The 13,760-nt window shown below is 38.3% G+C and overlaps 1 protein-coding gene across 3 annotated transcripts in view; it reads left to right on the top strand.

The window, feature by feature from the left end:
• POLR3G (RNA polymerase III subunit G) overlaps positions 1–12,871 on the top strand; it is a 13,608-nt gene extending 737 nt beyond the window's left edge. The window contains exons 2-9 of one of the 3 annotated variants that reach the window (XM_072416166.1): positions 1,285–1,474; positions 5,053–5,171; positions 5,522–5,651; positions 6,472–6,540; positions 8,211–8,267; positions 10,392–10,453; positions 11,863–11,988; positions 12,725–12,871. In XM_072416166.1, coding sequence (XP_072272267.1) covers positions 5,055–5,171; positions 5,522–5,651; positions 6,472–6,540; positions 8,211–8,267; positions 10,392–10,453; positions 11,863–11,988; positions 12,725–12,808 — 645 coding nt within the window. In that variant the 5' untranslated portion in view covers positions 1,285–1,474; positions 5,053–5,054 and the 3' untranslated portion in view covers positions 12,809–12,871. Of the gene's footprint in view, positions 1–1,217; positions 1,475–3,364; positions 3,529–5,052; positions 5,172–5,521; positions 5,652–6,471; positions 6,541–8,210; positions 8,268–10,391; positions 10,454–11,862; positions 11,989–12,724 lie in introns of those variants that run through there. The other 2 variants (XM_072416167.1, XM_072416165.1) reach the window with 2 other exon arrangements.
• The last annotated feature ends 889 nt before the right edge of the window (positions 12,872–13,760 follow it).

The raw sequence follows: 13,760 nt of genomic DNA, 5'->3' as shown, positions 1-13,760 counted from the left end.
TATATACCTGCAGGGTATCACACCTCATCTTATATACCTGCAGGGTATCACACATCATCTTATATACCTGCAGGGTATCACGCCTCATCGTATATTTCTGCAGGGTATCACGCCTTATCTTATATACCTGCAGGGTATCACGCCTCATCTTATATACCTGCAGGGTATCACACCTCGTCTTATATACCTGCAGGGTATCACACCTCATCCTATATACCTGCAGGGTATCACGCCTCATCTTATATACCTGCAGGGTATCACGCCTCATCATATATACCTGCAGGGTATCACGCCTCATCTTTTATACCTGCAGGGTATCACGCCTCGTCCTTTATATCCTATCATGTCATTATGGACATTAGATCCTTGTTGGATCTATATCGGAAAGAATTATGATAGTTCTGAAGGTAAAAGAAGGTCCAACACAGAATTATCATGGTGTACTTATTGTGCATTTGGTATACACTGATTAAAAATCCTTTCCACCCCCAATCATATACATTCCGTATAATTTGGATCTGATTGGATTTTTCTCCTTATTGGAAATGCAGCATGAGAAAACTAATCACATAAAGGGATTACAACATCCTTAGTCTTACTTCCAGTAAATGCAGAGTATGTAATCATTAGATCATTGGCCTAGCTGAATCTGGGAAATCATGTTTATGCTTTGGACAGGTTACAACATTTAGGCAATATAAATATGTATTCTTCATCCAACAGTTCAAGCTATAATAATAAAGGAGTGCACATAGAGTGATCATAGCTCCTGTCTGATCTATAATGTAGAACTACCACACACCACATTTCAGAGCTGTGATACAGACGCAGTCATTTTCGGTTATATTCTAGTTAGTGGGTCTTACACATTCATCAAGAGACCGAGGGTAAAGTAAAGATTGGTGCAGCCTGAGCACTGGAAGCACACTAAACCTTCTGCACCTAATAGATTTATACCTATTGATAAGGTAAAGATACACATTTTATTATTCTCTTACATTTTTTATTTGGTTCTTTCACCCTTTTCTTTCGCCATTTCCCTGCACTCATGGTAGATCTTTGTGGTAACCATAGGTCTAAAATGTCCCATATTCTCCTTTTCCTTTCTATTTGGTTTTTCATCAACATTCCTCTGGTTTTCATCTACCCTCATGACAATTATCTTGTTTGCAGTTGTCAGAGAACAGACCTTGAGAGTAATGAAAACAGTGAACAGCTAATTTTCTAGGAGTCGTTGGAGCTCTGACAGAAACACCACATAATATTTTTTATGATCCTTTACAGTTGCATTACCATGACTTGGTATGGAATGACATGGAATGGAGGCTTTACATGATGTGTGACTAAACCAGAACAAATATGCAGATGATAACCTCCAACAGACTCCCAGAAGCAATATAGGATTCAGCCTCGTGCACAGTGACTCACAGGTTCCACTCAGCATCGCTTCTGGATTGTAACGTGGATGTCTCAGGTAACCTGTTGGGTTTCTTTCAGGATCATTGGGGACTAGGAGTGTATCTTTAAGGTTAGCAGAAAAAGCAATCCCTAATCTGTGGCCATTAAAAACCTTAATTCCAAATCTTGCGAAAAAAAATACCTGAACCTATTGTCACATGATCCCCAAAGGGTACCTTTATAAGTAGTGGGGGCGGCAACCAAAGTTTCTCCATGTGCTCTCCATTGCATAGCCCCCCAATCTTGTATCTGTGCCTCATTTTGATGTTACAATGGAGGGCTACTGGACCCTGTGAGGACTCCATTCAGGGCCCTATGATAGACAATTGTGGTAACCTATGAGCCCCCATGTCACCAGGAACCAATGTGGCCATGGACCCTAAAAGACTACACATCAAACAGAATACCTGAGATGTGGATAGGGTTTTTTTTTTATTTCCATGGAGACTAAAGTAATCATAAAAAAATAGTCCTTAGTTTCTCAAGCAGGACAAAGTAACAGGGACACCTAATCACCTCCAAAACACACCAAAGTAGTATGTAGTCTCTTGGTCCAAGTGAATGGAGCAGTGGGAAATTACTGACACCTGTCAGCAGGCAGAAAATACATCTGCCAAGTGGGCCTGTCCAGTATGGAAGTCACACAAATTAATTAAACAAAATTTTAGTCTAAATGGTTAGTGCTTTCTTTCACCATCTTACTTGTTTCTAGCTTTATTGTTAATGATTTGCATTGTTCTCTTGCACTTATGACACAGTAATACAATGTAATAATAGGTTAATTGTTATTGTGGGTGTAAGGAAAAAGCAAAGCAAAAAAATACAAAAAAACAAACAGTAATTTTATTCAATTAAAATATGCTGTGAAACAACAAGCAGAAGACATTAAAACCAAACATTATATAAACAATTTATTTTTAAACAGAATGTAAAGCTTCAGCTTTACCCTCTGTTTAGCACAGTTGTGCAGGCTCCTCTCATGCTCTGACATTGCTTACTCTGATTTCAATGCAATGAGCTTCTCACAGTGTGTGTTACAAAATGCAGCAAGTCAGATACAACATCATATAAACTATATCCATCATCTTCTAGTCTTTTCTTTCTGAGCCTTACTATCCCTGCCACAACCTTTGATTTATTGGGTTTCACTTCTTTCAATCATGTAGACTTAGTATCTATCACATGTGGGTATGACCTGTGGTGTTCTGCAAGAAGCAGAGTGCTGTAATATTTTTAAGGAGCTCTGTGCAGTACCAATTTCTTCCCACCAGACATGAGCTGCCATCCTATGAAGCACAAAATGTGATAATGTCATTGGGACTAAAATAGGTTGTGTAATGAAAATGGAAAGATTTTACTTGAAAATAAAACAACAAGAAAAATATGAAGGGGGAAATAGGAAAAGGAAAGATTCCTATTATTTATCAGATTTAACTACAGCTTTAGAGCTATGCAGGTATACACAGAATATTTGCACATACTACCTCCTAGTTGTTCCATCTTCAACCAGTGACAAACCCAGGCTTGTTATTTGCACCACACACCTCTGCCACTGCCTTATTCATGGGTCTCTTGGCATGGCTAAATTGCACTTTAAAAATCAACCTAGGCACTTCTTGTTTTTATTCTCACAGATTCTCTTTTAAAGAACATTGATTGTTGCCAAATAAAAGTAATATTGCATAGTAGCAATTCCACCTATCATCACTGTTATGTCTTAAAACACAGGGATTATAGAATATACATCTGCCTTTCATTTGTGTTTAGGCAGCCCATTTATTTTTTACTAAGCGAAAAAAGAGGGCCTGTTGTGTTTGTAAAATAGCTATTGTTTCTGAAAATCAATTCAGTTTCACCATCATTTAACTGAAAAGACTGCCTGCACCAAGTTTCTTGTCATATAGCAACCATTCTGTCTATGTAATGGTTTGCACTTGCTCAGATGGGTCCACCTGTTAGTAATAAAGGCTGTGATTCTTTGCAGAGCCCAGTGTTTGTTCAGAGGAAGAGCTACAGATCTCCTTTTAAGAGCTTATGGTATATTTCCTTGAAATCCAACCCAGTCTGGTAGTAAGTGTTGTTTCTATGCAATATTTTAAAACATGATTTATGTATATGAAACACTACCCAGATTGCGAGTCAAACCTTGCATCAATTCCTTTACATTTAGTTTATAGCAAAAACTAGGGATATCAAACTAACTCTTTTGTATTATTGCTTGACAAAAGTAAATTAGGTCTACAAGTTCCTTTAAGACTTATAAAGTATATAAAGACTTAATACAACTTCCTATAAAAATGGATATTTACTGTGGCATGCATGGAGTAAAAGTATGTATTAGCAGTTAACTATGTGCTAGAATTATGCTAGATCAGGTCCTAATAGATACTGTATGAGTTATGTTATCAAAGCAGAGGTGTTTACACTCTTCGGCAACATTATAGAACAGAAGGGTAATATCAGATCTGTTACTTATTTGCAAGAAATATGTTTGTTTTTATTGTTTTTTTAAATTAACATCATGGTAGTACAGCAAGACTCTTCACTATTCAAACCCGGAACGAACTATATAGTTCATAGTATTTAAATTTAAATGGCTCTGTCTTGCTGTAAACCAAAAGATCCTGAATGCATGGGGACCTAAATGTACTATTACATATTGTTTAAATAAAGACATTCAAATAATCCTGTTTTTGCAATACAGCAGTCTTGGGCATTCAGTAGAACACCCATGTCCAAATGCTACCAGTAACCAGGCAGGTAAGTATGTTTTATTCCTTAAGGAACATCTCATGTTCCTTTCTGCATTAACGACAAGCCCAATTGTGGAAATAGTCTAATTTATGGGTAAAAAAATCTTGGGTAGGCGGAAGATGCACCCGCCTTGGCTCCTGTTCTCTGGAGGCGTATAGCTGGGGCAGGAGTCTTTCCTATTTCTGCATCACCCAACTGTCTAATGCAGTTGTCCTGAAGGACTAAGCTATCAAACTGACTGCTTTACTAAACACTTTTTGTCTTTTTTTTTCTTTTATAAATTTCCCTTAGCCTTCTTTTTATTGTTTTAAATTAGTTTGGCATTCTTTCCAAAAGACTTGCTTAGGCTCAGCACTGGTAAGAGTATTATTTACACATACTTGGTTACAATACTGATAATGATAAGCTTGTGTTTAGTATGACCTCTGTTCTGACACAAACCTACCCAACCTAGTTAATATGGTGCTTATGAAAAGCTAAATATCAAGATTGTGGGGGAGCCTAAACTTGGTTTGGATAAAAGTCAAGACTCCATGTGTGCCTTGGATTTAACAGATGCGGATGCTACAAATCCATATATTGATTGCATTTAGTTAATTATCTTGGATACATTTCAGTCCAGGTCAGGTGCACAGTGTTCTTGTAACACGTGTTACTTTTAATGAAAATTGTATGATGTCTATGTATTTGTGTTGTGCATTATGTGCCAGAGTATATTTAATATGCTGCAGGATTCTGTCTACTTTTTATCTATTCTAGATCCTTTGTTATTGATGACTGTTCATGTGCTAATGAAAAGCTTATACAAAAAGTGTGTGTTGTGTTTTGTTTTTACTAAAGAAATGGGAGGCAGGGGAAGAGGAAGAGGAGCTTCATTTACATTTGATCTACAAGCTATTGGTTTCTCAAAAGGTGATGTTCTTCCAGAGACTCAAGCACAGCCTCTACCCCTTTTCCCTGTAAGTCTGCTGTGATAAACTGAATCCATAGGTAGCTGTAGTTTTTGAAGGTGCAATTGCAGATTATAAGAATGTATAGGAAGATACTATGAAGAAAATCAGTTCTGACCTAAAATGATGTCTCTGCATTCCTTTTGCCTTTTATATGCAATGGCACATATCTTGCTGTGCCTGGTTTTAGACGTGACTTTTAGGCAGATGTTAAAAAGATACAGATTTACGTTCATGTAAATATGCATTATTGCCCAAATTCATCAGTAAAAGACCGACCTTTCACTTTCTTTTACAACATCATTTGTTCAGTCCTGTATTATGTGTACTAAATTTCTATTTTCTAATTCTTTTCTCAGAATATAGATTTCAAAGCGGCTGCTCTGATAGAAGGAGAAGAGCAAGATTATTTACTGGCATTAAAGCAAGAACTACGAGGGAACTTGAAAAGAATGCCATATTATTTAAAAAATGGAGTTCGCAACCAAAGTATGGTATTCGATTTGGTATAAGTTTTTATTTTTTTTTATTTTTTTATGTGAAGGTCAGGGCTATAAAAAAATAAAACATACATTTGCAATAGCAAATAATAATTTTAATTTGCAGCGAGTAGGTGGGGCTCTATCCTCTCTTAATATTTACCTGCTTTCGCTTAAAGCGGAACAAAACTCAAAGTAAAAAAAACACACTTTACACCTTTAATCCTGCAGATCTGTCAATCCGTTGGGAGGTTTCTTCTTTGGGTTCCGCATCATCATAGTATACGTTTTCGGTTTGCACCGACATCATCTTCTCTCTTCTTCCGGGTTCTTCTTTCCATGGCACCCGATCTCGCAGATGGGGAAAAAAGATTGCCAATCTCGCTACCCATGTGTGAGATCAGCAATTTTATTTCTTATATTAAAGAAAGGACTCCTTCTGCGCATGCCTCAGATCAGGCAATGCGCAGGAGGAGCAGCCAAGAGCTTTCTGGGAGGCGTGACGCAGGTATCGCGGGAGGCTTTGCGCTCCAGGTCTTCAAATCAGACTGCTTCTTTAAGTCTGCACTCAAAGAGAGTATGGTGCGTTCCAAACATCTTCTTGGCCGTCAATGTGAATGCTGCAAGGATTCAGAATAAATGGTGTTTGTTCTTATCCAGAAACTTATTAGAAATCACCTGTAGGTCATATCCTTAACATGAACAATGTATAAGTTGCATAACAAGCAGTGAGACTTTTAAAGTTTGCTTTAATTTTTATGAATGAATATGGTAACTATTTCATCCAAACCTTTAACAAATTGTATTTGACTTGTGCTTTGTCATTGCAGGCATTGAAAAGTATGTTACAAAGTATGAAATAGAAGCAGAAAAGAAACTTAATGAAGAGTGGGTGCCAGGTAGATGTTCATTATCAGTTTCCGCATAGAGACTTGTTGGCTCTAGAGCTATACAGAACCTGGGTTGGGGTTGTAGACATCTTCTAGTGCTTATCTATGCCTAGTAAGTTTGCACAGTAGACCATGACCCTAAAAACTCAGGTTGGGTGGCCAAAGCTGACCTATTCATGGTTTAGTCTGTTCATCCCTGGTTTCCTTTAATTTCTCTAGACCTTTTAGACAAATTATCCTATACACATCACATAAGGGAGGCAAGGGTACATGGGAACAATTATTAACGTGCATTGATGTCAGTAGCATTAAGCAATCCTAGTTTCTGAAGTCCCAGGCCATTCTACAAATGTAAATGGCTGCTGGTGCAGGCTCTGGGAGGTACCCAGTTTACTATATGCTTGAACAGTAGAGCGGTAGATGCCACAGACACAATACCCTCGTAAAATGGCACTAATGGGTTTAGTACAGGTAAAGAAGTATATTGGGTTCAGTGAAAGCCCTTTCCAGAGACAATATCGCCTTACTCTGCACGAGGCATATAATTATTCACAAGGGGTACAGCAGATTGGTAAAATGTTAAAAATAAGGAGGGTTTTTTTACATCTCTAGCAAAGTGCAGCTTCTGATAATTACAGGGGACCCAAAATAAAATATATCTACCTTCTGTCAGATGAAAACCAAGACAGTTTGGTATCAGCAGATGAAACCTAGTTATTGAGAACTTCCAAAGGAAAGACTTTACTCCTGCAATCCTGATTTCTTTTTCTTCCTTTTAGTGAGCAAGAGAAGTGGGTTTTCCCAGATAGGGGTTTAAATACAAATAGGGGGTACCCCTGCAACACTTTGGATGCCCCCACAGGAGAGCTGTTAGGTGTGCCAATGCTGCTACCCATCTCTAGGTCACCCCGTGACTGAGAGATATACTGGTGTTCCAAATCCAGAATAAGGCAAAGAGATTGTAATTATCATTTTTGTTCCAATTTATGATATTACATTGCTGGTTCATATAGTGGTCGTCATGTTTTAAAGTAAAGCTCTGTTTTACCAAAGCAGAGCTAAGCAACAGGTGGTTCTTTTCATTGCACACCCCAGCTAATAACCCTTCACAATCCCTCCTGGAAATACTCCTCTGATTTGTACTCTCTTGTACTATATTTCCTCCCACAATGTAGTGCTATATGCATAAGCAACCACTGACCAGTCTCTATAAATGCAATGTGAGAATGGGAAGAAAATCCTTTCTGTAAACTCCATTCAAATTAACTTGTACTTATATTTCTGCACTTACTCTATGGAAGAATAGAGCAGGCAGAAAACTAGGAGAATTAACCTATATAAGCAAAACTTACCGTTTCATGTATATTTAATACATTTACAACTTTTAGAACTATATATAACAATTCACTTAATTTGTTGTTATTTATATTAGTTTTTTATGATCATAAGGGATTATTCTAAGTAGTTAAAAAGGCAATGTATGCGCTTTACAAAAGCTGGGGACATACATTAAAGGGTTATCTGGTCTCCTAGTATATTACAATATGCTTGTTTTTCCAACTTGAAAGCTTTTTTAAAAAAGATTGTGGTCCTCTGGATTCACTGGAAAATCATGTTGTTCGCCCAGATGTCTCATGACCATCTGTTTTTGTTAACATCCCTTTTCTTTTGATTTGCAGATTGGCGAATGCTTCCTAAAGAGATGAAAGCGGTCAAGAAGAAGAAGCCCAAAAAAAGTAACAACATTTATTGCATTTGAAGATAATACCATGCAACGGGGATGGTAGTATAGTACCATATATACCCGAATATAAGCCAACTTTTTCGCACTCAAAATGTGCTGAAAAAGTCACCCTCGGCTTATACTCCAGTCAGGTATCGGCCCGATTGAGATGCGGGCGCCGACGACGAGATTGGTGTCCCTCTGCCTGTAGAGGGAATCCTAACGCCACTGGATGGGGCACAGCTTGTGCAGGACCCGCACAAGCCGCGCCCACATCACAACACCATGTACAGGCTCTGCTGTCAAGAGATGGGGTTGTGCACCTGGTGCCCCTGTTGCCTGGCACAATTCACTATGAGGTCCCAGGAGGACTGAATGCCCCCATGGTACCTAGCAGACCCCCCCCTCCTCCTCCTTGTGCCTGGTACTCATCCTGTGTGAAGCTGGAGAGGAGAAGAGGGCTCCTGGCTTGCAGCTGCAGATCCCAGGCTCACCTTCCCTACATGCTTTGGTTCCCATGTGCAGGAGGGGAATTTTGTAGGCACATGCAGTGAGCTGAGTGACTGGAGCAGCACTGTCTCCACTCACAGGGCTCCTGCACAAGTCTCTACATACATTAGGCAGACAGAGGATGGCAGATGAAGGGGACAGACAGGGCTGTCCTACACAGGACACTGATCTAAGGGGTGCCATTCCCATAGTACACCTCCCCTGCGCTGCCTCTGGAGCAGCTATTGCATCCCGCGGACCCACCGGACAATATCTGCAAATATTGGCAGAATGCCAAGACCATGTAGCCCACCCAGGGACAGCCAGCAAAATGACAATGGGCAGTACCCCACCTCTGTGCTGGGGACCCAGATCATACGATCACATGACCGCGCCAGACAGCCAGATATAAATACAAAAACTCATGAGTGGATTAATTCCTTTTGTCTCTTTGTCACCCTTGACTTATACTCGAGTCAGTCAATTTTTCCTGTTTTCCAAGGTAAAAATAGCTACCTCGGCTTATACTCGGATCGACTTGTACTCACCAACAGGAGGGGCAAGTGCCAGGAAAGTAACTAAATATATTGATAAATGTACTGAACATTTCTTTATTTAATATATTTGATACTGAGAAAATATATTATTAAACAGAATATTTTTAAAAGCAAAACTAAACTACAGGGCTTAATTGTGTTATTAAAAAGTTGAATTTACCTAAATTGTGATTTTGGAAAATGCTAAACTTCAGATGCCCTAAAAACTGTGCAGGTTGCCCAGTTACACATGAATATGTCAAATACATATGTTTCTCTTCTTATCATGAATTCTTGTGATTCCCTATGTAGTCACATTCATGATTCATTGATGGAATAGAAGCGTAGAGACATAAACAAGGTTTAGAACTGTGGACTGTGGTCTACCTAGGGGCAGGAAGTGTAGGTGCCCCTATGAATTTAATTAAATGACTAATCTTTGCCAACAAAATCATGTTTTCAATCAAGCCTTTGATCAAGGTGATGCTGTGAAATGGTCTCCTTCTGCTAGAACCGTGTACCTCAAATAGGGTTCCTCCAGAGGTTACCCAGGATTACTTGAGCAATTTGTGTCTGTTAGATCAGACACCCACACCAATACAGTAATTATAGCAAAGGTGCCCTAGGACCTGAAAAGTACTTTAAGGGTTCCCCATGTTTAAGAGGTCAAGAGAGGTTGTACTAGAGTATTGTAGGTGGCCTACCTGCAACCCAAGAATGGAAGGGCTGTGATCCACTTTTTGAGACACATTTTTCTAGTCTGTAACTTTAATAACACTCCTAAGCTCTGGTCATTTTCTACAAATCCTAACATGACAATAGTCAAAAATACGTGTATTGCATTATATTTTTGTAAAAAAAACACCTCCCACCAACCGCTGACTGTTTAAATGCCCACATCACCCCTTTGTCATGTGGACAATTTTCCTGTCCAGTATTCTCTCAGGATCTAGAACGAGCCCTGCAAGTGCTGATAACATTGAGGGTGCCCTGATTACAAGCCATGTAGAATAAATGCTCTATTAACACCACTGTCAAATGCTGAATCTAGCATTGCCTACTTTGTATCCTATATTTAAAAAGATCAATCTCTTCACTGATTATTTTACCAGGTGTAAAAAAACCCAAAGAAAAAAAAGCTGTCTCCAATGAGGATGTCTTAAAGAAAATTGAGGTAAGTCTCATTATTTTAAATCCTTTAGAAAATGTTATACTAGGGGCTAGGTGTACCTAGAAGGGTTCAACAGAAGGTAAAGAAAGAACTGGCCAAAGTCAGTACAAAAGTCAGAAATAAAATTGAAGGTTAAGATACTAGGGATAGGCAGAGGATTTTCACAAAGTTATGAAAACATGTTCCAAGTGATGAAAGTTTGCATAAGCAGGTAAATATTTTTAAAGCCATCTGGTAATTGAATATAAAGCCATATAACATTTGTAGTAACAGGTAGTTATGTATACTTGAGGAATCATGTTCCAAATATAAATTGTTTTAAAAAGCATATATTTTTTTCCGTGGAAAATGTTTTTCCTATTACTTCTATTTGTACATTTCTGTTCAGAAACTTTTATTATAGTTTATTGTTAAGTTACTGAAAAACCAGCACGTCTACATACCCCAGTGATTTTGATCACAATACTTTATTCAGTGGTGTTGCAATTGACTAAAACATTGGTAATTGTATTTTTCCAGAGAAAAAATAAGTTATTGCATTATTTGATGTTGATTCCCTGAGGGCCATGATTGAGTTTCCCTTCCATGGTAACTGATTTCACGACTTACTACAACAAATAATTTGCAGTACATTTACTGGAACACTTCACTCTTATCAATGGGAAAGACACAATCTTATTGTGGCTGGAAAGGACAAATATAGATCATATAGGCACAGAATTTTACTATTTGCCACACTTCTCGTCCTTCTGGTTTCCTGTGCCACATTGCAGACAATGGAGTTATACTAGTTCAAATGTTGTATCAAAAAGTAGATCAAGAGCTTCCTTTATGCACTGCTTGCCTCATTTTTGTAATAAAGGTTAGATAAGTAATACAATATTTAAAACTTGATGCTCATTTATCAGCAGTGTGGCACTCAAACTGGAGAGTAGAGAAGTGCAACAAAGCCCTAATAAAACAGGGGAATATGTGGTGTGTACATTTTTATTTTATTGCTTCATCCTTGGAATCATTTCTTTACCCAAGAACCACCTAAAAGTTTTACTCTGCTGAGTGTTGGTCTCATGAATGTGGGGAAATGGCTCATAACAGGGGCTAGTTATTGTACGTCACTGCGTTATATGTTGAGGCTATATAAATCCTGTTTAATATTAGTGAAGAATATGTCAGCATCTCATATCTTAAAGGAAGTTTTAATGTAGTGACAGAAATTGGTCAGCTGACATTGCCAACCAGTTTCTCTGACTTCTGCATCGGTACAGACCTCTGACCTGCAACAAACATGCAGATTAGGCCAGACATTCTTTTTTTTGCATACTTGTTCAAAAAAGTGATTTTCAATGTCTCACAGCAGATTTCCTTAACATCTGACTTGCTTGTCCTTCTAATGTTTAAACATTGGATATCAGGAACTAGAGAAAAAAGGTGATGAAGAAAAATCTGATGAGGAAAATGAGAAGAAAAAGGGTAGTGGTGATGAAGAAGAAGAAGCGGAAGCTGAGGCAGAGATTGAAGAGGAGGAGGAATTTGAAGAAGTAATGCATTTTTTTTTCTTTTATCATCAACAGAAGTAGAAAAGTTTGTTAAGGACCACTTCTTTCAGCTGAGGTCTCCTGATCGGTGTCTACTTAACTTGGTTGCACACTATCAGCTGATTTTGGAAAAGGAGGGGAGGGGGGGGGGGGGGGGGGGGGGGGGGGGGGGGGGGCAGAGACTTTGACTGTCGGCTCCTTAGTCCAATTAGTCTCTTCTGTTGTTCTGCTGTTATCATGTGACTTATGCCTAGCCATTTGGTCACATGACCAGCTCCCATGGGAGGTGGCTTCTCCTCCTAGTTGACTAATTGAAGAAGTCAGGTTAGTTTGCACATTTTCTTTATTTGAAAAGTTTTCTTTGTTTTGTAAACAATGAAAATAAGGGGATACAAAAAGAATAAAAGACCGATTTCTTTGAAGGAGTCAACTTCCATAGTATTTATTGAACTACACATATGTAAAATGAACAGATCCAGTGGGAAGCTGAATGACATTCACATAACTTCACATAATGCCTGTGCATTAATATTTTGCCATGTCGTGGTCAAGCATTTAGCTGGTAATGGTAATTACTTACCTTTGTCCACTTTTTTTCCTTTTTCCTATTTACTATGCTTACTTATTTACTGATTTAAACAAAGGTAAATACAGGAGGTATCAATACATTTGATTTGAAACTGTACTAAGTTAAACCTAAGCTATATTGTACTAAAGCTTTTTTTGCTGTATCTTCTAGGAAAATGACTACATTGAATCTTACTTTGAAAATGGAGATGATTATGTGAACAGTGATGACAATATGGATGAAGCTACTTACTAGATCTGTAATAATATTATGTTGGTGCAACAAAGTCACAAATATATAAAATAATGCAAACCAGTATGTACTCTGTTTTGTTTTTTTTTTGTTTGCAAAGAGGTATGTGAAGAAAATTTTGCAGCTCCCTGCGGCTGGGACACTTGCACCACAGCGCTTGTTCTTGAAGAACCAGCATCTGCACATTTGGCAGCTGGGGTCAGTGAGTAGTACTAGAACCATTCATTGCCACCCCTATTCATTCCCTATGGTATTGGTGCAAAATTGTTTGAAAAATACTTACCAATACTTAGTGACCAATTAGATTCAGACCTGGAGGTTGTAATTGAAAAACGTTTCATTTTGTGGATGTGAAAAAAAACACTTTGGCTGTGCATGATAAATATTCAGTACTGTATATGTATCTTGTCTAAAAAAAAAAAAAAAAAGTTGATTCATTGTTTCCGGTATAACTGCATTATATTAGGTGTTTGAAATGACCTTACTTTTCAAGTCTGCCTGCACAGGTCAAAGCTGTCCAATGATATAATGAAGACATGTGGGAATATGCTGAAATGCTAAAAAAAAAATATGGAAATGCATTTCTGTGAAAATCTGGGGGCCAGTGCCTGAAATCTGGCTACACTTCTTACAACATGAAAGGACGTTTTTCTTTTTTTCAGAATACTTGTCTGTTCCCGTCATCACTTCACACAGGCCCCCAAAATATTGTGACCAGAGGCTGTGAAGTGACGATCTTACTGCACATGCGTGGCCTTTTTTTGTTTTTTTACATTCAAGGAAAGCCGGTATGACATAAGCATGATCTTTGGCTATATGGAGCAGATATGTGCCAGATGTATCCCAGGAAGCTGGGGGTTTCCCCTTCAGTCTTTAGGAAAAAGAAAAGGAGTTCTCAGCAAAAAAAAAAAGTAAAGTAAGGTTAGCCACACTTTTTATATGTTAAAATGAGGTG

The sequence above is a fragment of the Pyxicephalus adspersus genome, chromosome 6, assembly GCF_032062135.1.
Source record: "Pyxicephalus adspersus chromosome 6, UCB_Pads_2.0, whole genome shotgun sequence".
NCBI lineage: Eukaryota > Metazoa > Chordata > Amphibia > Anura > Pyxicephalidae > Pyxicephalus > Pyxicephalus adspersus.
The sequence above is the reverse complement of the archived record's forward strand: the minus strand, read 5'-3'. Positions and strand labels throughout refer to the sequence as shown.